At 48.7% G+C, this 21454-nt stretch overlaps 9 protein-coding genes across 9 annotated transcripts; 4 read left to right on the top strand and 5 right to left on the bottom strand.

The window, feature by feature from the left end:
• Positions 1-1842: 1842 nt before the first annotated feature.
• On the top strand, positions 1843-2745 carry EDB82DRAFT_562461 (profilin; the record flags this gene model as incomplete). Its single annotated transcript, XM_025725022.2, has 5 exons — positions 1843-1855; positions 2059-2074; positions 2176-2260; positions 2369-2515; positions 2579-2745. The coding sequence occupies 5 exons, from the start codon at positions 1843-1845 to the stop codon at positions 2711-2713; spliced, it is 396 nt and encodes a 131-aa protein (XP_025593662.1). The 3' UTR covers positions 2714-2745.
• Positions 2746-3215: 470 nt separating this feature from the next.
• Positions 3216-4253, bottom strand: EDB82DRAFT_340567 (vesicle transport protein). The gene is made up of 5 exons (XM_025725021.2): positions 4021-4253; positions 3883-3909; positions 3751-3799; positions 3680-3695; positions 3216-3614 (listed from the first exon to the last, which is right to left on the bottom strand). The coding sequence occupies exons 1-5, from the start codon at positions 4046-4048 to the stop codon at positions 3318-3320; spliced, it is 417 nt and encodes a 138-aa protein (XP_025593661.1). The 5' UTR covers positions 4049-4253; the 3' UTR covers positions 3216-3317.
• A 447-nt stretch (positions 4254-4700) lies between these two features.
• EDB82DRAFT_340523 (YL1 nuclear protein C-terminal domain-containing protein) lies at positions 4701-5707 on the bottom strand. Its single transcript, XM_025725020.2, has one exon. The coding sequence runs from the start codon at positions 5566-5568 to the stop codon at positions 5005-5007; it is 564 nt and encodes a 187-aa protein (XP_025593660.1). The 5' UTR covers positions 5569-5707; the 3' UTR covers positions 4701-5004.
• Positions 5708-5723: 16 nt separating this feature from the next.
• Positions 5724-6584, top strand: EDB82DRAFT_516631 (DASH complex subunit Dad4). The gene is made up of 5 exons (XM_025725019.2): positions 5724-5873; positions 5935-5991; positions 6042-6086; positions 6139-6223; positions 6275-6584. Exons 1-5 carry the CDS (start codon positions 5871-5873, stop codon positions 6301-6303), a joined length of 219 nt encoding a protein of 72 aa, XP_025593659.1. The 5' UTR covers positions 5724-5870; the 3' UTR covers positions 6304-6584.
• Positions 6585-6703: 119 nt separating this feature from the next.
• Positions 6704-9723, top strand: EDB82DRAFT_516627 (uncharacterized protein). Its single transcript, XM_025725018.2, has 4 exons — positions 6704-7050; positions 7111-7431; positions 7477-9197; positions 9254-9723. The coding sequence occupies exons 1-4, from the start codon at positions 6873-6875 to the stop codon at positions 9281-9283; spliced, it is 2250 nt and encodes a 749-aa protein (XP_025593658.1). The 5' UTR covers positions 6704-6872; the 3' UTR covers positions 9284-9723.
• On the top strand, positions 9724-11117 carry EDB82DRAFT_516626 (tetrapyrrole biosynthesis, uroporphyrinogen III synthase). The gene is made up of 2 exons (XM_025725017.2): positions 9724-10287; positions 10356-11117. The coding sequence occupies exons 1-2, from the start codon at positions 9978-9980 to the stop codon at positions 11012-11014; spliced, it is 969 nt and encodes a 322-aa protein (XP_025593657.1). The 5' UTR covers positions 9724-9977; the 3' UTR covers positions 11015-11117.
• Positions 11118-12864, bottom strand: EDB82DRAFT_516623 (oxidation resistance protein 1). The gene is made up of 2 exons (XM_025725016.2): positions 11859-12864; positions 11118-11807 (listed from the first exon to the last, which is right to left on the bottom strand). Exons 1-2 carry the CDS (start codon positions 12381-12383, stop codon positions 11352-11354), a joined length of 981 nt encoding a protein of 326 aa, XP_025593656.1. The 5' UTR covers positions 12384-12864; the 3' UTR covers positions 11118-11351.
• Positions 12865-12909: 45 nt separating this feature from the next.
• EDB82DRAFT_530345 (kinase-like domain-containing protein) lies at positions 12910-14847 on the bottom strand (the record flags this gene model as incomplete). Its single annotated transcript, XM_025725015.2, has 5 exons — positions 12910-12988; positions 13608-13980; positions 14043-14424; positions 14481-14676; positions 14735-14847. The coding sequence occupies 5 exons, from the start codon at positions 14845-14847 to the stop codon at positions 12910-12912; spliced, it is 1143 nt and encodes a 380-aa protein (XP_025593655.2).
• A 2516-nt stretch (positions 14848-17363) lies between these two features.
• On the bottom strand, positions 17364-20750 carry EDB82DRAFT_516611 (uncharacterized protein). The gene is made up of 3 exons (XM_025725014.2): positions 19907-20750; positions 17636-19849; positions 17364-17567 (listed from the first exon to the last, which is right to left on the bottom strand). Exons 1-3 carry the CDS (start codon positions 20513-20515, stop codon positions 17556-17558), a joined length of 2835 nt encoding a protein of 944 aa, XP_025593654.1. The 5' UTR covers positions 20516-20750; the 3' UTR covers positions 17364-17555.
• Positions 20751-21454: the final 704 nt, after the last annotated feature.

Here is a 21454-nt window from a genome sequence, read left to right as displayed (position 1 = left end):
AGAAGCAGCTGGGCTCACACACCCTAGACGAAGTTGATGTGCAACCTTGATTTTCCTCTCGCTCCTTACCTGTACATCTGGATCTCTTCTGATGCCTCTCTCCAGAGTCGCATTCGTGGTTTCATGGCGCTCATAGCCGATACAAAGACTAGAACAGACACTACGTCGAACAAAGGAGAGAGCCGAATACATGATGATTCCTACGGGCAATATCCGGGCCCCCCCACCCCCGATGTTATCGGCAATGCTATTGCTCTTAATAAAGATCTTAAGAGTTGAAACGTCAAGGATTGATGTGGTCCTATGGCTTGAGTATCTCTCCGAAAGTTTTGCTGCGGACCCGTTCAGTCGGTTGGTGTTGGCAAAAGCAAAGTGCTGTCGATAAGCAATATCAGTCTAGCGTGCGCCTCGACCAAAAAACGTCGTTTGCTCTTTCACTTTCGGGTGGCTTTCTCTATCGGAAACTTTGTAAGAACCTAATCATCTGGTCGGTGCTGGCCTCCTATGCAGAGCCCAAGTATTGGCCATTATGGTATCCATTACATGGCGTGTATGCTCAAGCGGGATACTCCCGCGTAGGCGATTACATTAATCTCCGCGTTGGATATATATTAGACATCCGGTGAGTGTACAATGTATATCCGTTAGAGATACAACATGCCACCGTTCCTCTAGTTCGATATAGAATGTCATAAATACAACATATTTCCGTTGACTATAGTTGCCAAAGACCCGATGCTCCGCCTGCCTTCAGGTAGGTCAAAGATGTCATCTAAACATTGAGTGCATGCAGGAGGAATGCTTGGTAAGATCGGGTATACGTTGCAGAGAGGTCTGAACTGTGTTTTGAATATGTTATTTGTCTATCTTGACTAAGCGGAATACCCTAGTTTCATACATCATATGTTATCTGAGCTTGTAAATAATAGTAATAAACCGTACGATCGAGATGAAGATCGCAAACTGATAATGTGACCATGAAGGGTCTATGCTTCATCTTCTTCACCGTATACACATGTTATCAACTACGTATACGAGACCCAGTCTGGTTGTCCAAGCATGTGAATATATCCAGTTGTTGCGAATAAATCGCTGCCTTTGATAAGCTCGGTTCTTGTAGAACCCAAAATTAGAAGCAATCACAACTTATCCTCAAAGATACGGTCAACCATTCGTTGATGATTCTTAGCGGATGTCCCATCCACACAAGCGGGCCGCCTGAGTTCCCGCAGCTCTAACGCCAACAGAGTTGACCACCCAAGTTAATTTACTAGAATAAGTAAACAATGATTGCTCTATTAGTGTCTAGTACCCAAGTATAGGTTAGGCATATATGCTCAGTTGAGCCTCAATCTGTAACTATTTGTGTCAACGAATTATGTATGCCTAAAATAGCCATCAACAAGGAAGTACACAGTTTAATACCGATATGAAAAGACAAAAAGGACGACAAAAAACACAGCGTGACATGGGAGCTGTTGATCATGCTGCCGACCGACACATCTGAGAACCGTTGGGTTCAAAGTATAGGGTACAAGGTCCCACCACTAACGAGGTGTCACCGACTAAAGTATCCAATACTCATTGGACAGCATTGGAGCTCGATAACATTTTTGGCGGGGACTGATGGCCGCCTGGAGGGGCAAAGCTCCAAAAGAATCACCACATCAGACCGACGGCGGGGAACAACAGTCAAAGCAGTTGACAACCTCCCCCGCCAAAACAAACCTCACCTACCTTACTTTTATACCTCCCCGACCTAGATCTAAACTTTTGCAACCTTTCAGACTCAGACTCAGACTCTTAACAAACTCGCTCCTACACCCTCACACATCATCCATCATGTCGTGGCAAGGTCAGTACTATATCTCTTCTTCCCTTTTACATTCTATAATCATGGTCACGTCCCTGATTTTCCTCTACCCCTCCTCACCCGCCCCTCCATGCACCGACTGATGGTTGGTTTTGTTACTCATCACCGCCTCAAAATAATTCTCTGCCTCAAACTCAACTCGAAATCCGGATGAATGGATAAGAAAGATAGCTAACATGATATAGCATACATCGACTCAAGGTACATTTTCCCTACATCCCCCAAACACAGCTAGGAGCAATCATCATGGTCCTCACGTCGGCGCGAATACCGAGCGAATGCTGACAATATCTTCACAACAGCCTCGTCGGCTCCGGTCACATCGACAAGGGCGCCATTATCAGCGCCGCTGGCGACAGCGTTTGGGCTGCCTCTTCCGACCTCCAGGTACATAGAAAAAAATCCCTTCTCACCGACACAACTCGCCGAAGCGAAGGACGACCCCTGCGTCGATGATCAAAGAACGTTCCTGACTGACTTGCGACCCCACTATAGCTCAAGCCTGAAGAGATGAAGGCCATCTCTGCCATTGTTGGCGGTGACACCAAGGCCATGGACAAGGCTTTTGCCGAAGGTCTCTACATCGCCGGTGAGCGATATGTTATGGCCCGAGCTGAGGGTCGAAGTATCTACGCTCGATCGGTACGATATCCACATCACCATCTTTCTGCCCCCTGACACACCTCACTGACATTTCAACAATAGGGTCGTTCCGGTGTCGCTGTCGCAAAGACCACCCAGGCCATCGTCGTCGGCCACCACGGCGAGGCCCAGGTCGCCGGTAACGCCACCTCTACCGTCGAGGGTCTCGCCGACTACCTCATCAAGTCGAACTACTAGATATTGGTTTGTGTGCAAGGCAAGGCGAAGAAGGGTTTTTGGGCGGAATTATCTGTCAGAAGCGTCATAAAAAACGCTGTATGTCCGTAGACCGGATAGTCAACGCAGCTGTAACGAGCTTATGCCAAGAGGAGCGAGCGCCTTTGTTTTTAGAACACTGGGGTTGAGCTTCAAGCTTGAGTGTATGTGTGTATTTGGAGGACATTTCCCCGACCAGAAATTGGTCAACAGAGTTTGTTTCTACTGCATGATTCAGCATCTGGGCAATTCCATCGCCGTCCAGATCCCGTCTTCCGTATGCCAGATTTGAGAGAAAGTAGAAAAGATCTCTAGACGTCATCCATATTGACTTTCCATTACAACTCGCACTTACATCCGTTCTGCGCCTTCCCCGTCTCATGCAACATGTACATTGCTTTTGTCCATAAAAGTGTCGTGATAATTCTTTATGCCATTAACGCCTATTCCAAGCCAGTATGGTCCTCTAAACTTCGTCTCTCATGTCCACAAAGACATGCAGCTCTTGGGTCTTTCGCATAACACAGCCTCTCGTTTAAACAATTTGGACTATTAAGTTTCTGCTGGAACTTTATGTCCCGATGAACTAGACAGGGAGCTCGGCGTTTCGTCTTCCAAGACCTATTCTGTCGACAACCATTCCGATATAGGGTCCCACAACAGGCAAGCCTCGCGCGAAGCCGGCAATCGTCCCTAGGAAATCTCCAAACAAGATGACTATACCATACGCTTCCACAAGGAACCCGATAAAGGTCCACTTCATGAAGATAAGTATTAAGCCCAGGAAGAACGCCGCCGTACCCTTTGCTTTCTGTTTGCGAGCGAAGAAGAGAAGAGTCTTTTGAGGTCCAATAATGATGGTCAAGCCGATGAGGAAGAGAATCTATTCGTTCGACGGTCGTGTTAGCAATCGGTTCGGTGGGATACAAGGTGTGGAGGTCGTCATACGTTTCCCATAGCAAGCCTGGGAAGCAAGTTAGCAAAAAGTCGTTGGTAAGGGGGCGCGGGTGAATTCCTACATAGATCGATCAAAGAAGAGCATAACACCTCCTATCAGGAAGAAGCCTCCTGCGAAACCATCAGTTTCCATAGTTCATGATGCGCCGCGCCTATAGAGCAAGCTATGCGCATGCCCATGTATGTATACATACCGCCGGAGCAAAAGACAACTCCAATTTCTATCGAGAACAGTCAGCTTCTGTGCATACCGAGCATCACGTCCATCCAAGCATAGCTTCACCGTGGACTTATTGCAGCTCAAGTGCAGGGGGTAAGCTAAGCGCACATACTTTGGGTATCTGTCAACCACATTGACATCTTGGCGGTTTAATAGTTGTACAGACAGGATCTTGATTCGACAAAAACTGCAGCAGTCGAGTGGCCGATAGGAAATGTATATATTGTAGAAGCTCAATGGATAGAGGTGAGATTGGGTGTAGGGAGAAACGACAACTCGAACGTTGCCTTTTCTTCGTCACCAGTTCCCTTGGAGGACAGGACACGTTCCAGGGGTTTGTATATGTAAACGGTGATTGACAGGGCTGTACCAAAGAGGGCCTAGAGGATGCCTGAGAGGTCAGGAGCTGTCGCGTGTCTTATTGGCTGCGTTTGTCGAAAGTGGGTGAGCGTGGGACTGTCTTCAAATTCTGCTGGAACACCGATTTAAAAGAATCGCATCGTTCTTCATCTCACTTTTAAGTTGCAGAACAAACTCCCAACCAGCAGGTTTCCACTCTGAAGCATTCCGATTTTGAGTGCCATATAAAGTCGGGAGCGTGTTGTTTCTCACCGATATGTTTTAAGTTTGGTAAAGAAACACCACACATCGAAGAAACAGCATTCACGTTGGATTCATTCTATTGCTATACACATTTATCTGGACAGATCACCTCATCTGTCCCTGCCGCGACGGCCAGCGGCGTTCTTCGCCCTGGCAACTGAGATACGTTTCTTCCCCATACGTTCTCGGTAATCTGTCGACTTAGGCAGAGAACAAAGCTTTACATGATCACGATTAAGCCGGAGCGTCAATTGCCATCCCTTGGCCGAAAGGCCTAGGGTGCATAGTTGGGGCTTGACTTTGTTGGTCGGACATTTTTTGTCTCGTACTCTATTAAGTGGTATCTCTGTATAACGCGCGCATGTGTATGTATGTCTGGTAATTCCGTACATTTGTTGGCGAGAACGAAGCCGTCTCATCTGCTTCCTTGATGTTGTAGTTTTTCTTTTTCATCAATTCATTACATGGGTATATCCTGCTCAAAAGACTGCGATCATTTGAGAACCGTATGGGCACCACGAGCCTCCAGAATCTGCTCGGTAGCGCTCTGTGGTAGCGTTCTGATGAGACCAAACACCTCCCTGTTGTGGTAGCGTAGCCGTGTCTTGGGATCAAGATACGGTGCAGGCAGTCCTGTCACGTCACAGTAGTGCTTGTTGTGTGCGAGTGATGGCGCAGACTCGATGTTTGTGTATGTGGCAGTGGGCGCTGAAGGACCGCCTGGCTTGAGGCTCTTCTCAAGTACAAGCTTGGACAAGCTTCGCGATGCTTGCGCAAGATTCGGGGGCTCCTTGCCGCTCTCGGTAGCTGGTGTGCTGGTACCGCTGGTTGAGAGTCCATCGTTGTCGGCTGGGGTGGCGATACCGCTCGCGTCCATTGGCGTGCCTAGAGCAGAAGCTTCTCTTCGGGAAGCATCACCAACTATGGCCTTCAAGTTCTTGTTTCTGCGCTGGTTGGGCTTCCATGATGGACTACGGAAGTTCTTGTGGATGGAGTGGATGTCGAGCTTCTCTATAAGCTGTTGATGGGCGATCTGCGCCTCGGTCGGAGCGGCCATCGTGGTTTCTGTTTGGCAAGATATTATATGCGAGAGGAGATTTCAGTAGTCGAGTTTGACGTTGTAATTACTTTGTGCTTTTGGTTTGTGATAGAAAGGTTGACATTATAGAGTATAGCGCCTGGTGTCGCAAACTATGAGCTTATCGCGTTGTAGTAGATTCTGCCGCGTTCCACCGCGTTCCTGATACTGTAGTTGGGGAATGCTTCACAACCCAAGTGGGCGTAAAGTAAACAGAGGACTCCACTACGCCTTGTCTTGTTCACCATATTGACACGAAAGAACATCACCAAACAGCCGAAATGGTAGGACTCCTATGTGAAATCACAGTAAATTTATATGTCACCCTGTCTAACCTGTATGTAGGAGAGTCCTCACGAGCACCAGCAGAACCTACTGCTTTCACGTATCATTACCAACGTTGTATGTTTGTTCGGGATGAAGTCAGTCTGGAATGTCCTAACAGTGGGCAGGAGAAGCTTAATGAGGCTGTTATTGTGATGAACAAGAGTCTTCAGGTTTGTAGATTATTCTGATCATTTTACATGGTACACTCATAAGTCGTTCTAGGATATCAACATCCAGAATATGAATGTCGAGTTGGTAGCTCAAATGTTCAAGAACTACCAATCGAACGTTTTGTTCCACCTAGAAGGTGAGTTTAGCGTTGGATGGTTTGTAGGTTGATGCTAATGTCTGTTGATAGCCACGGACAACTTGAAGCCCCCGAATTAAACACCTGCATGGGGACATGCGATTGGAGTTCTCCTGTATTTGTTAGGTGCATGATTTAGTATGAATTGATGACTTGCCTCTGGCTTCTTCATAATTGTCGACCAAGGCCTGAACGAATGCCTCCATATTGTTATAGTAACTCTTACATGTTTTGACAACGTTGGTTGTTGTTTGATCGCCAAACCTCATGACTTCCCTATCGTATAGATATTATCGCGGCTTAGTTAATTACGGGCATTCATTTTTTTTTAACTTGATGACCGCCAAATTATAGATAAATATCAAGCCATGGAGTAACAGGTGAATCTTCTGGGCATAGGCTGCTTTTGTATGTCTTGTTGCACTGCGAAAGTGGATACCTGTTGTTGTATGTCACGGCCCTTGATCAGCCTTGTAGCTTCGTACAGTATATTCTCGACCTTCCAACAACTAAGCTCAATCAACTTGCGCCGACAAAAATTGGCCACTGAAGCCAGGCACTGACTTGACTTTTACTTTCTTTTTTCTTCTGCCATGATTTTTTACTCTTGCACATAATCTACATCATACCATCCTTGACCAACACAACCATGGCTCCCTCGGCCATCGACGAGCCTGCAATCAAGGCGCCTGAACAAAAGACATACCCTCCCGCCCAGATCTTTCCCGTTACGGAGACGCGGTTCGAGAATTATATAGAGCCATCAAAGGATGGAAGAGAACGCGCGATAAAGCAACCCGAAAGCTCAGCCATCGTTATTGACAATGGTAAGCTGGGAGCGCAGCGCAAGGGGCTTGCGACAACCATGGATTAACAGTTATTCTCAGGATCCTCCACCGTGCGCGCCGGCTGGTCATTCGAGTCGAAGCCGAGATTCAGTATCCCGCCTATAATGGCTAAGTACCGCGACCGAAAGCTGGGCAAGACATTCTCGTTTGCTGGATCTGACTGTTACGCCGATACAACCGCGCGCGGCCATATCAGAAGTGCTTTTGAAGTTGGAACAGGAATTGTCAGCAACTGGGATGTGATGGAGCATGTGCTGGATTACATCTTTCTTAAGCTGGGCATGAACGATGCAGATGGCGCCATTGAGGTCCCAATTGTCATGACGGAGGCTGTTGCCAATTTGCCATATTCAAGGAAGTGTGAGTGAGTCACTCTGACTACCAAAGCATTGGCTGACTTTTTAGCTATGACCGAGATTATCTTTGAATGCTACGGCGCGCCTTCACTGGCTTACGGAATCGATTCCCTCTTTTCATACAGACACAACAAGGGCAAGACCGGTCTCGTCGTCTCGTCGTCATACACATCAACACATGTCATCCCTGTGTATAACAACAAGGCTTTGCTTGGTCAAGCCACGCGATTGAATTGGGGGGGTTACCACAACGCTGAGTATCTCTTAAAGCTGCTTCGACTTAAATACCCGGCTTTCACCGGCAAGACCAACGTCTCACAAGCAGAGCACATGCTACATGACCATGGATATGTGTCCCAGGACTATGACGATGAACTCGCTAGCTACCTTGAATGGAAAGGGCTAGAGGACCGCGATATTGTTATGCAATACCCATACACAGAAGTTGTGGTTGAGCAAAAGACCGAGGAAGAGCTAGCAAAGATAGCAGAACGCAAGAAAGAAAGTGGACGAAGACTACAACAACAGGCGGCCAAGATGCGTTTGGAGAAGCTCATGAAGAAGGAGCAGGATCTGGAATACTACAAGAATCTTCAGAAAAACATCACTGATGTGACAAAGAAGGAACTCAGACGCCAACTCGACAGCAACGACATCAAGGATGAGAACCAGTTGGAAAAGATCATCAAAGACTTGGAAAAGGCTGTCAGGAAGGCCCGAACAAAGGATGTTGGTGGCGACCCCGAGGAGGAACAAGAGCAACCTAACTTTGATCTTCTTGATATCCCTGACGACCAGCTCGATGATGCCCAGATCAAACAGAAACGCCAACAACGATTACTCAAGTCAAATCATGAGGCTCGTGCGCGCGCAAAGGCTGAGAAGGAGGCCGAGAAGGCGCGAGTCATTGAGGAAGAGCGTGCAGATACTGAGAGACGAGAGAATGACTTGGAGAACTGGCTTGAAGAGAAGCGCCAACGACGAGCGGAGACACTGCAGAAGATGAAGGAACGCGAGCGTCTTAAGCAGGACCTAGGCAACCGAAAATCTCTTGCTTCCCAAATTCGTATGAAGAACATTGCCAACTTAGCTTCAGACGCTCCGACCAAAAAGAGACGTCGTGGCGGTGACGATGACAACTTTGGCGCAGACGACGATGACTGGGGAGTCTATCGTCAAATTGCCGTGGGTGACAACAGTGATGATGAGCATGAGGAGGAGGATCTCAACTCGACACTCAAGTCACTAGAACAAGACCTTTTGCGTTATGATCCCGACTTTGATTACGAACATACTCATGAGGCTCAGTCCGACTGGTCCAAATCTCTACTGCACGCCTTTGCACGAGGCCCCCGACCCTTCGATCCCTCTTCACAAGCCGAGCTTAACCAAATTCACCTCAACGTTGAACGTATTCGTGTCCCCGAAGTTGTTTTCCGCCCCTCTATTGCAGGTGTGGACCAGTCGGGTATCATTGATATCGCCGGTGACATTCTTAGCCAGCGTCTGGGCAATTTTCCCAACCGAGATGATTTCCTACGCGATGTATTCTTGACAGGTGGCAACACTCTTTTCAAGAATTTTGATGATCGCGTTCGCGATGGTCTGCGCTCTCTTCTCCCTGCCGACTCACCCTTGACTGTGCGTCGTGCCGAAGACGCCCTACTGGATGCTTGGAAAGGTGCTGCGGGGTGGGTTGGAACGCCTGCTTGGAAGACGGCAAAGATTTCAAGGGAAGAATATCAAGAAAAAGGACCAGAGTATATCAAGGTGAGTCTCTTCCGGTTACATACAGAGTTTCCCCCTTTACTAACAACTTATCACAGGAACACGACATGGGCAATTCTTATGCGTAGATTATGCTGTGATGGAGGAGACGCGGAGTCAAAAGCGGGCGGGCGGGTTTGTACATGGTAGATTGAGATTCTCTAGTTTGCATGTTATCAAACAAGGATTGCTTGTTCATATGGAAAGAAATGTATACTGGGCAATTGGGCTGCCATAGTCCAAAGGCTAAGCGTCATAGAACCAAAAGCTTTTCATCTTGTTTTAATCGAAGCAGCAATCGTCTTGCTTAAAGATATATTCATCCAGAAATCCAGCCTGGCAACCCAGATAATCCTATCATGCAGTTACGTATTGATTGGATCTCGTGCGTGATGGTCCTCTCAAAGATACAAGTACGATACTCATGGAATATCTTGGCCCTATAGTCTTGTGAAATGTAAAGAATATATTGTTTCTTAAAAGCCTTAAGTCTTGATTTGCTGTCTCGAAATTAAAGTGAATTGCTATGACCGCTTGAAGTCAACTGCCGGTCTCTGGTTCTTTATCGATAAAGCTGTGTGTGCGCCCACTTTCTCCATGAGCCCCTCACCTCCCGAGTCTCCGAAAGTCGCTGATCTTTCCATCTCATGATCTTTCTTTCAACTTCCATTGTGAGTTACCCACCAATTCTTGTCGCTCTAAATACCTTGTGAACAGTGTCGCTAAACGCACGCAAGCTCACATTTGAATAAGCAGCAACCCCATCCAAAGTTCCAAGACATCATGACTTCTATGGATCCGGCTACGGAGCAAACCTCAAAGATACCCGTTCTTCTGCTCAAGACGAGATCGAGTCCCGGTGATTCGTATGAAGACCTCTTCTCAGAAACCAGCGCCAATGGAATTGGCTTTACGCCTCAGTTCGTCCCGGTACTATTGCATCAGTTCCATGGCGAGGGTATGAAGGAAGTAGCAGCGCTACTTCGCGAGTGTCGCATTGGAAACCAGGAGCACCATGAATATGGCGGCTTGATCTTTACGTCGCAAAGAGCAGTTGAAGCATTTGTGAAACTTGTCGAAGATGGCAAAGCCGGTGCGTCATGATGTTGAGCTATTGTCTCACCAGAAAAGCCAAAACTAATGTTATGCATCATGCGACAGAGGACACCGCAGATCCCTCAGAAACAACATCATGGCCTCACCTTCAAAACGTCCCTGTCTACAGCGTTGGCCCTGCCACAACACGCGCCCTCGCTGCCGTCCCCCAGGACCCTCCACTCCAAGTCTTCGGCAGCCACACGGGCAACGGTGCCGCCCTGGCTCCCTACATTCTCGCCCACTATTATGAATGGTACCGCGACCAAGCCCGACCTACCCTTCCACCACTACTCTTCCTAGTTGGAGAGACTCGCCGCGACATTATCCCCAAGACTCTACAGGATGGCGCTCTGCCCGACACAGAGCGCATCCGAGTTAACGAGACGGTCGTTTACGGAACGGGCGTCATGGAGAGCTTCCCCGTTGATCTGCGCCGGGTCCTTGCCGAGACGCGCGAAGACCCGGTCCGCTGGATCGTGGTGTTTTCCCCTACGGGATGCGACAGCATGCTCCGGGTCATGGGTATTCTGGATGCTGAGACGAACAAGGTTTATAAAGGATACAAGCGGGACGGCAAGACTTTTATTGCGACTATTGGACCTACTACGAGAGATCATCTGCTATCGTTTGGCTTTGAGCCAGATGTATGCGCCGAGTCCCCTACGCCGCAGGGTGTATTGGACGGTATACAGGAGTTTACGGCGAAGAGGAGGCAGAGCTGAAAATTGGTTTCAATAAAACAGAATCATGTATCGAGTGGATGTATAATATTGAGGTTGCAAAAGCCAGCGTTGCTGTAAAGAGTTGGGAGTGTCTCCGGGTATCATTTATTTATCATTAATTTCTGCAGATCCTCCGCTGGACATCTTTCTCTCATATATTCTATCCTTTGTAACCAGGAGGCCTTGTCCTGTCCGTATTTACGCTGCCTTTTGCCGATACATACGTTGCTTTCCCTTTGCCGTATACCACCAGACTGAGGAAAGACCAAAGCTGCCATGCCTATTTCATTTCAGAACACCGAGCGCCGTGCAAACAGCTCAAGCCAGAATATCGTCATCATACGCCCATAACCCAGAGCTCTACGCCAATGACCCCGAATTTGGTTCCCTCATCACTCAGCGGCTCGTTTCCGTACGTCTCGCACCTGGAGCTGTGCCCAACTTCTAGTCCATTGTCTAACCAGAGTCCATAGTGCCCACCGCCTGATCCGACGCTCAGAAAGCCCGTTTCGCAATTAATGCAAAAATCGTTCAACCCACTGTATGGGAATGCTTTAAATCGCACCGCTTCGCTGGGTGTAGGTGAAGGTGCGCGGGAGTGTGTGGGCGTGTTGGTTTCTGACGAAGGTGGCGGTGGAGCGAGCGTTGTGTTTCGACAGTTAAGATTCGTCGTATCGGCCGACGGAGGCGGCGGGAGAGGTGTAATAGTTGAAGCTCGCCAGAGGAAGCACTCGCCGTTGCCAAAATATGTATGCGCAGGATGAGGATATTCGGAAAGATATGCGCCAAAGACCTGATAATGTTAGTGAACAGAAAACGTCATATCATCTCACTCTATACGCACCCCTCCTTCGAGATCTTTGACAACAAGGACAAAACCCGCTCGCTTGCCCTCGAATTGCCGACATCGTTGGTACAGCGTCGCTAAGCTTGCGCCGTCTTGTTCGAGGCTGTAAATAAGATGCCAATCGTCGACGATGCGCAAGCGCTCTGGGACCATGGTGCGAATTTCCTCCGCCACCGCGGCGCTCAGCAACTTGGCTGAGGATGGTGTTCCCTGGCGATAACCATGAAGAATAAGAGGATCGAGCGGCGGAGGACGCATGGGACTGGCTGTACGGCGCACGGGAGAGAAGACACCGTTTATACCGTCCTTTGTGTTGTGGCCATTGCCGTCATGAAAGTTGAAGTTGTCGTCATAGGCGGTGTCGGCTTGGCTGGGGAACGAACCCTCACTGGAGAAGCGGCGGATGAGTCCAGTCCACATGTTGGTAATGTACGACGCAGAAGCGCGATTGGAGTTAACAGGCGTACCAGCGCCGGAGGATTCGGGTGTTTCGGGGGAGTCGTTGCGGTCCAAAAAGCTCATAACGGTTACAGAATGCCTGTCTGTAGGTATGTACTTTGGTCCAAGGCTGTATGCAATAGCTGTGTAATGCAGAACAGAAGAACTAGGAAGCGAAAGAGATACACATAAATAAAACAAACAGGATAACTGACAATCTTTGGATAGGAGAAGAGAGGTTGAATAGAAATCCTGGAGTAGTAGTTCAAAGGGAGGAGAAAACACAAACGGTTTTTTATATGGTGGTGCTTAGATCTGAGACATTGAAGAGTGTAAAATGTTAAAGTGCATGGAATGGAGATGAATGGCTCTGACGCAGCTTCAGTTGGAGCCAGTGGAGCTAGATATAGCGGGGTCAACGCCTACAAGGAGACGTTGTGAAGGTAATCAAAAAGCCTGATTATGACATTCAATGCACTGACTCCAACGCCTCCAAATGCAATGCATTGATTCGGCATCTTTCAGGCAGCAACCGTGGCAATTCGTGCAATGGATACCTGTCCGGTATTGGTTTTGAACAAAGACAGCTTACAACTGATTGCGTGGTGATTCATAAGCCCTTCCATGTGTCTGGTCTCTTCCACTGGCCGCAGCCACCTGTGCGTACATAGTACACGCTGGCAAACTTCCTGATCGTCATCAGATTAGAGCCTCAATCATCAAGCACTAGCTCGTTCTGTCCAGTAGCATATCACCACCACTGAGGCCTGGGACGGGTCTAGACCTTTGATCTGTGGTTAGTACTGAAAGTCTTGGACTGTCACGTTGCGAACATGAATGGCCAATAGTGGCAAGTAAAGGAATGAGCCAAGCGAATGCATAGTACTGTAATCAGGAGATATGCGGTGTTTGCCGTACTGTCGACCAACTGACTTGTAACTATTAACTTGACTTGCACCTCGTCATTTGCACAGAGCCACCAATGTACAAATAAACACTTATTATGAATTTTCTTTTGGGATATAACAACTAGTAAGAAATGGTTGCAATGTGCAATTCATGAAATCATCTTTATCACCGGTCTGGATCTCAGTCTCCATTTCATATCTTCGATCCTGTTTCCTTACATTCAACCACTCCTATCAGCAAGATTGACAAAAGATTCATGCCAGATACATGATATGCAGAATAAACTCGACCGGTAGTTCTGCATGCGCTTGCTTGCTTGCGTGCCCATAGGTATGTGATGTAGTCTATTTGACATCCCCGAATTCGCAGGCCATCTTTTTACGGAGTCTCCACGTTTACCTCATGATCTCCTGGTAGATCAACTGCTTCAACTGCTCCTTGCTCAGGTTGTCCTTGTGCTTGTCAAAGTCGAAGAACTCCTCGGGGATAGGGGGCGCTGTTGGCTCGTCCTCAGGGTCGTGGTAAGGCTCGAGGTATGGGTGCTTCAGAGCTTCCTCCACAGTAATGCGCTTAACAGGGTTGAATGCGAGGAGCTTCTCGAGCAGGTCAAGGGCCAGTTCCGACGTCTTGGGAAATAGAGTTCGGAAGGGAACCTTCTTCTTGAAGGGGAGCGATCGGATGTATTCTCGAGCACGGCGCGACTTGATTCCGTAGTAATCTTCCATTGTAGGTGTGCCCAACACATCCAGAATAAGAGTCAACTGGTGGTGGTCTAGTAGCACAGCAGTCAGTAAACAGATCTAACAGCATCGCGAAGCATCAGTGTCCACTTACAATCCTTTCCGGGGAAAAGAGGTTTACCGCTGAGCATCTCAGCGAGGATACAGCCGACCGACCAGACATCAATAGCCTTGGTGTACTCCTTGAAAGTCAACATGATCTCGGGCGCACGGTACCATCGAGTAGCGACGTATTCGGTCATGAAACCAGAGTTGTCCTCTTGAGAGGCAGCGGATCGTGCAAGACCAAAATCGCAGACCTTGAGATCACAGTTGGCGTTGAGGAGGAGGTTAGAGGGCTTCAAGTCTCGGTGCAGCACATTGGCTGAGTGCATCGCCTTGAGGGCTCGGAGTGTCTGGTAAATGAAGTACTGGCAGTGGTCGTCAGAAAGATCCTGTGTACGAATGACACGGTGCATATCCGTCTCCATCAGCTCCTGCAGTATTCGTTAGCTTCCTGATTTTGCTGTGACAAAACAGTGGTATTTCGAACCTGGATCAGATAGACTTCCTGAAATGACTCGTAACTTCGGGGCTTCTGAATGTCGAGAATGGAAATGATGTTCTCATGGTTAAAGTATCTCAGCAGCTTCATCTCTCGCAGAGTTCTTAGACAGAACATGGAGTGATCGAAAGGAGTGATCTTCTTGATGGCGACCTTTTGGCCCGAGGGCTTGTGGATGGCGGAACTAAGCAAGTGTCAGCATTTGAAGGATTTCACAGACGTGACAGGAAGCAAAAACATACCAGACAACACCATAAGCGCCTTCACCGACCACATCTTGGATATCATATTGCTCGCTCACGTTGAAGGAGATCTTGCGGGACCCCGCAGCGTTAGGGGGGTTCGATCGAGACATGGTCGCTGTGGTGGATGTGATGAGGATGAGGAGAGGGAGTAAAGATTGTAAAAAAAAAAAAAAAAAAACCGGCGAGCGTGCGACCGAAAAGTAAAGACAGAAGGCGCGAAAGGATTGCGCAGTCAATCGATCGGTCGGTTAGTCGAGAAGTTGTTGGAATAGAACAGAGTCAAAGAGGAACCAGCCAAGACTTAGACTCCTTTGTTCGCACGCAGCCGACGCTGATTAAGGATGATTTGAGGGGAGGGGTCGAGTTAAGTAGTAGGTACTGGTATCCGTACTGGTGCAGCTGGTAGTGGCACTAAAGCTCCACCTTGTAGGTACAAATAGTATGGAGGACCTTTTGACGGGACACGGAGGAATCTTTATAATTGATTGGGGGGGATGACAGGTTGAAGGTGGCAGGGGAAGTATTAAGATATAGTAGAAAGTACAAAAAGAAGGGTCGTTGATATTCGCTTGGATCAAGCAACGTCAAAGAAACAGTAGACAAAGCTTGGTCTTAAGTGAAAGCAGGTAAGGTAAGAACAAAGAGTTCCGCCCGGGCCGTGCTGTCGCTGATTCAAATAGTCTAAGGTCCGCGGGGCAAAAGCAGGCCTAGCGTGAGGTGGTAGAGGCCCAAGTTTCAGTCGGTTCGGTGTCGCGACGGTGAGTATAGGTAAGAATAGGTAAGGATACAACAAGCACGGTCTTTGGTGATGGAGAATCCAACTCTCTCTTTTGTCAAAGGACAGGACGGCTTCACCTTCCGGGGATCTAGCTCCAGTCCAAGACTGGTCTGGGCTTCTTGCAGGTATTGAAGAATGGACAAGGAAAGGTTTTTAAAACAAGACAGGTTGGATATGAAACGGGGCGAAATGGGTCAAGACGAGATGGGAACAAGACAAGAATGAGAGCAACAGGCAACTAATAAAGGAAATGCATTTCAACGTATTCCAGTACAGTGCTATACAATAAACAATGTGTGAGTCTTTTTCTTGACTAGTCATCTGATTCATCTGTCCATCTATTTTCTATCAACTGGGCTGATGGCTGCTAACTTTGATGTGATCAAGATAGCTGGGCGGCTAAGAACCAACAACTACTTGCCAACAGCCGACTAGATGTGCCACCCAAGCTTACCCATCAGGTAGCAATGGACAACAAAAGATTTCGAAGTTTAACTAAGCCTAGATGAGAGCCCGTCTTTGAATTGTCTTTCTCTTGGCTGATTTCGAAGCCTTGTAGGGAATCTCAACGCCAAGGGAGAACGAATCCTGGGTCACAAGATGAAACAATACCTCTCATCTATAGCAGTGAACCCTAGATCCAGTCTAGACCCCAGATGGGAGACTAATGATCTTCAGGATATCCATAGAGGGGCACTAAGAAAGACAACGAAGGCCTCGTATAACAGTCAACTTAATTGAAGTGTAGAACAACGGACGAAATTAAATACCACATACAACCTGAAGATTAATACCACAACTATAAGTCTACAGGATTGTTCGACTACCTATGGATGGATAAACAAACTTAACAGCTTGACTTATAGAGACTAACGACCAGGGGACGAAAGTAAAGGGAACATGGTGGGGTGAAGAACAACCTACTGTTTGAGTTTGTTAGGGGCGGACGGGACGGCCAGCTTCCATATTCTGCAGCAGTCCCCATTGAACAGGGGTCTTCAATGAGATTGTACCACAGAGGTACCTGTAAACTCAATCTCACCGCAAACATCACCTCACCAGAAAACAAAGATGCATCAATAGCATAATATATACCCTCCCTTCTGAGACGAAACACTGCAAGAGGACCTTCCAATGACAGCCCCGAAACATGGATATGCCAAGACAAGACATACATAAACCTTGATCATATCCCGGCTCTTACAAAGAGTCCTCTGACAACTTGCTAATGCGTTTCACCAACGCTCTGGACTACTACTGGGGCTCACCACACTTGGTTGCTTCCACCACAGCAAGTTTAACTAATCGTGATCTTTATATCAATTAAACACACAGTCCTCCGCCTGACCATGACAGAACCACAGACATTCACGTCGTAAAAAGGTCGTGCTATTAAATACCAAACTCTTAAAATAAACCTCTCAGCGCCTACTCTGTCTTTCCATTGGCTGCCTCACCTCCCTAGGCGCGTGTTTCACACCCACCGCAGCCTGTCGTGTTTCATCATTGGATGGCAAGGTCCTTGTATCTCGACGTATCTCCCTCCTAGTCCCTGTACAGTATCAGATGTGGCTTCAATTCATGTGAACCAACCCCTTGGTCATGGATTCACCCAAGAAATCGGTTTGTCGTTTAGTTTCCGTGATAATGCATTTTACTAAAAATACAATTGATTCATGCATCGCAATGCATTCCTGTTTCTATCGCTTGGTTGGCTACTTTTCGAGAACACATCGACCTTACCATAGATACCTAGTACTGTTTTATGTCGTGGACGTGGAGCTTCGTATAGACTACAGTCTACTACCAATATCATGATAACTTCGTCACGCTAGTCTGCACGCTTGCTCTTGCACACAAAACATTTGATTCTATCTAGTTGATACCGTTCGCATCTCTGTTGCCAAAAAAAAACAAGCCGGCTGCATCTCCAGGACCCCGACTCCAGTCATTGATTGAATCCCTCCTCATCACAATATTACAAGGACTGATCCGACCTATTTCTCCCGACTACCGACGCCTGACGCTTAACAAGCTGTTTTACTGAACAACCTACGACAAGTGACTGTTAGTATCTTGCATCTTCTGGCAAAGCATTTATTTTACTGTGATCAACTCACCTTTTCTCTCAACATTCCCAACCATTGAGCTGCGCTCACGCCCTGATCCGCCCGGTCCTCCACAAGTAGGGTCTGCGCCCAAAGCTTCAGACTGGGTTCTCCGTCTTCTCGAACGATATAGAGGTGGGGCAATGTAATGCTGCCCACACCTAGTGACTTGTGGTCCCGGCTCTTTTGAACCACAGCCCGCACTCGTTCGTTGAAGTCTCCTTCCAGTTCCGGCACCCGGCCCTTGCCAACCTGGACCTGGCCTCTGTCCTCCACTCCAAACACATCGTGTACCAGCTGTGGCACCGCATCTCGGCCGATCCACAAGAATTGAGTTTGGCCGTCGTCGATAAGGTAGAGTCCGTAGGGCACGAGCCTTTCTGAAGAGAGGTTGAGAGCGGGGGGAAGCGCGATGTGGCCAGTCTCTGGCTCGGGGACTCCAGCATTGTCTGGCATGTCATGTAGTGAGTACAGTCGGGGGTAAATGTAGCGCATAAGAAGGGGAACCGGAAGGGTCGACAAGAGACAGAGAGCTGCTGATCTGATGTCGGATGGAATCTGAGATGACTTGCGGAGACCAACGTTCTTGATCAGACCTAGGAACAGGAGGGGCAAACCGCGAAGGTTGGCAGGGAACTGAAGACCACCGCCCATGCTGCCTCCAGCGAGTTCCTTCTTGAAAGTCTGCAAGAGCTCGGTGACCTTGCTCTGAAGAGCGTCTCGGGCCGCATCAAGGCCGCTTGACAGAGATCGCTCCACAGCCTTGTGGCTGAAGTATGTGGTGATGGCACACTGATCGGCCGAGGCGTACATGTCGGACAGGTTGGTTGTTGTGGGGAGGGCAAGGGTCATGACGCGGATGCGACGCTCGCCATTGCAAGTTGTATGTAGCACGGCCGCCTGGAGGCAAATGACATTCTTTGTAAGATTCTCATCGATAGCCACCTCGACAACGTAGCACTGGTCGCGGGGGAAAGCAGGAAAAGCGCAGAGGTCAGAGCTTCGGTTAAAGAAGTTGCCATAGAACGTGTTCATTCTCAGACCGCTAGTGGCACGGACTCGAAGAACGGCCTCAAGTCCAATCTCAGATGACAGATAGTCGCTGAACTCGGATGCGAACTTGAGGGCATCTTCGGGTCGCGAAGCGTGCCATCCAGGGTAGAACCAGGTCTGTCCACCAGTGTATCGGGGAAGGTTACTCAGCGAAGCAACATCCTGGTACTGCGACGAGAAGAGGAACATGTCGATAGACACCTGACTCTTCGAACACTCCACAGCAAAACTCTTGTAGAAACTATTGGCGGTCTGAAGCAGAGCGCCCTCTTTTGATGTGCCAAGGAGCTTCTTGTCCTCGCGCATCTCAAGCTTGCCAACACCCATGTTGGGAAGGGAAGCAGTCAGAACAACGATCTTGCCTCCAAGGGTGGAGATAAGCTTGTGTGCTGCACGGAGGGCTGATCCCATGCAGGAACCGTTGCTCTGGTTGTTCTGGAACATATCGGGAAGCTTCTGCAAGAACTTCTCGACGCTTTGTCGGCTCTCAGTCAAGGGAACTAGGAGGTCGTTAGGGATGGGCAGGAAAGGCTCGTCGAGATCGCTGACGACAAGCATGTTGGTCTCGCCATTCTCATCTGTATCCTTGGGGACCGAGAAGTAGTGCAGGCTGGAATCCACGGCCAAGAAACCGAGACGAGTACGGCGATCAGCATTTGGTATCCTGTCGAGGCTGTCCAAAATAGTGCGTGCCGCGGTAGCTACAAGTCCGGTTGAAACAGCAGCGTAGCTGACATCGAAGCAGAACAGATAGATAAGAGGCTGGGGAGGGCGGACCATGTACTCCTGAGGAGCGACAAACTCAACAACAGCGTGGTTCAACTCGGGTCGCTGCCACCGGTCGACGCTCTGCTGAGCAGCGGCATCCCAGTCGAAAGCTTGAGGAACATCATTGGTGAGGTTACACATGTTACACCTCCATCGGTGTCCCTGGTCCAAGAAGGTAACATAAGGGTTGATGTATGTCCTGCAACGTCTGCATCGGGAAATGACCTGGTCTTGGACGACAGGTACGGGGTCCTCGTCGTCGTGGAGAGAGCCGTAGGGCTGGATAACGAGCGCAAGGGGAAGCTTGGACTTCTTGAGGAGAGAATTGGTGGTGGGAACAGCGTTGAGGGTCGATCGGAAATATCGCGGGGAACAGTTGGCGTCGGGAGACGGAGTAACGCTCGTCTAAAGGCGCATGTTAGCAATTGATATGATTGGGATCCGTTAATTCGGCCGACATACGTTGGGAGGAAGAACAATCGGAGGCGGAGGAAGGTCAAGCTCCGAGACATTGAAGGGCTGGCTGAGGAGATCAGTAGGGTAGAGCTGGTTGAGGACAGCAGGGCGAGGAGGCTGAGCTCCCTGAGGCTGCTGAGGCTGTCCAGCAATATTCATGTTGCCAACTCCTTGGGTGATGCCACCAACACCGGGCGCGGGCTGCGGGGCACCAGGTGTTGGGTATCCTTGGTCGGGAGCTTGATAACCATACTGAGGAGCCTGAGGAGCAGCGGGCTGCTGTGCGCCATAACCCTGGGGATACTGGTAGCCCTGAGGGGCAGCAGCTTGAGGCTCAGCTTGATAACCTCCATAGCCTGGTTGGGCGGAAGGAGCGCCGAATTGCTGAGTAGCTCCTGCGGGTTGACCACCAGCGACAGCATTGGCGCCGGTACCGACTTCGAAGGCTTGAGCCGCATATCCTCGCTTCTTCTTCTTGTGGCCTTGGTCGTGGGGCTGTTGGGCGGCAGCAGGGTCCTCGTAAGGTTGTTGAGGTTGTTCATCTTGAGCAGCAAATTGATCATATGGCTGGGCCGGATAGCCGCCGAAGCCATCACCAGGAGGAGGCATCGACATGGTTGAACGGCGAAGGGAGCAGCGTCGCACCCAAAGTTATATAGATGGGTTCGATCAATCGGGTTGAGAAATAGTTCGGACGACGCTGCAAATTAGCTAGCAAGCGTATACGTAATTGAGGAACTTCGAAGGTCGAAAGTCGACTCCAGATCCAAATGCCCCAGTCAAAGAGGTTTGCAGATATTGGACTGGAATGAAGAATGGAGGATGAATGGGTGGTGGTTGATTGATGAGCTCAGAGCTGATCTGTACTGCAGTCTGGCCTCTTCGCATTGGTCACCGCCACAACGACAGCAGCCAAGAAACCTACCAAAAGGAGGGGCTCCTTTTTTATGGTTGCCCGAGCCACGCTATCAAATGCCAGACATGAAAAGGACAGCAACATCAATATAGGAGCTCGGATAGAGAAATGAGTCACCTCTAAAGATATCATCAACGTGTCATAACTCGAGATTTCTCTTTATGTTCCTGTTATCCCGTTCGTTTAAGCTCGGAGCTTGGAGCTCATGTATGTGGCGTCAGAGCTTCAAGCTTTAGCACTAGCCACACATGACGGATGGTCTACACTCTACAGTAATCACGACTACACTTCTCTGTCGTGACTTTTCCGTTTGTTGTTTACTGCACTTAACTTGTGTGTTTTAATGGTATATAATTCGTATGAATATCAAGACTAATTCTGTTCGATACCTCATAGTTCGCTCAAGGCTGGACACTTATCCTTAAGGTGTCAGCTAATAGTACGCATGTAGATAACCGGCCAACTACTTGAATTACAAGCATTAATCCGAATATATCTAGCTGGAAGAGAACTAACATGTTGTGAGCTGGTGTTCGAACTGAGTGAATGCCGTGCTATGTCTTAGTATGATATACCCTGCCGGTTGCTCTAGCTGCTGTGCAACTTTGTCTTAACTCAACTTATACCGAGTAGAAAGC

This window comes from Fusarium venenatum (genome assembly GCF_020744135.1).
Source record: "Fusarium venenatum strain MPI-CAGE-CH-0201 chromosome Unknown EDB82scaffold_4, whole genome shotgun sequence".
NCBI classification, from domain to species: Eukaryota; Fungi; Ascomycota; class Sordariomycetes; order Hypocreales; family Nectriaceae; genus Fusarium; species Fusarium venenatum.
The sequence above is the reverse complement of the archived record's forward strand: the minus strand, read 5'-3'. Positions and strand labels throughout refer to the sequence as shown.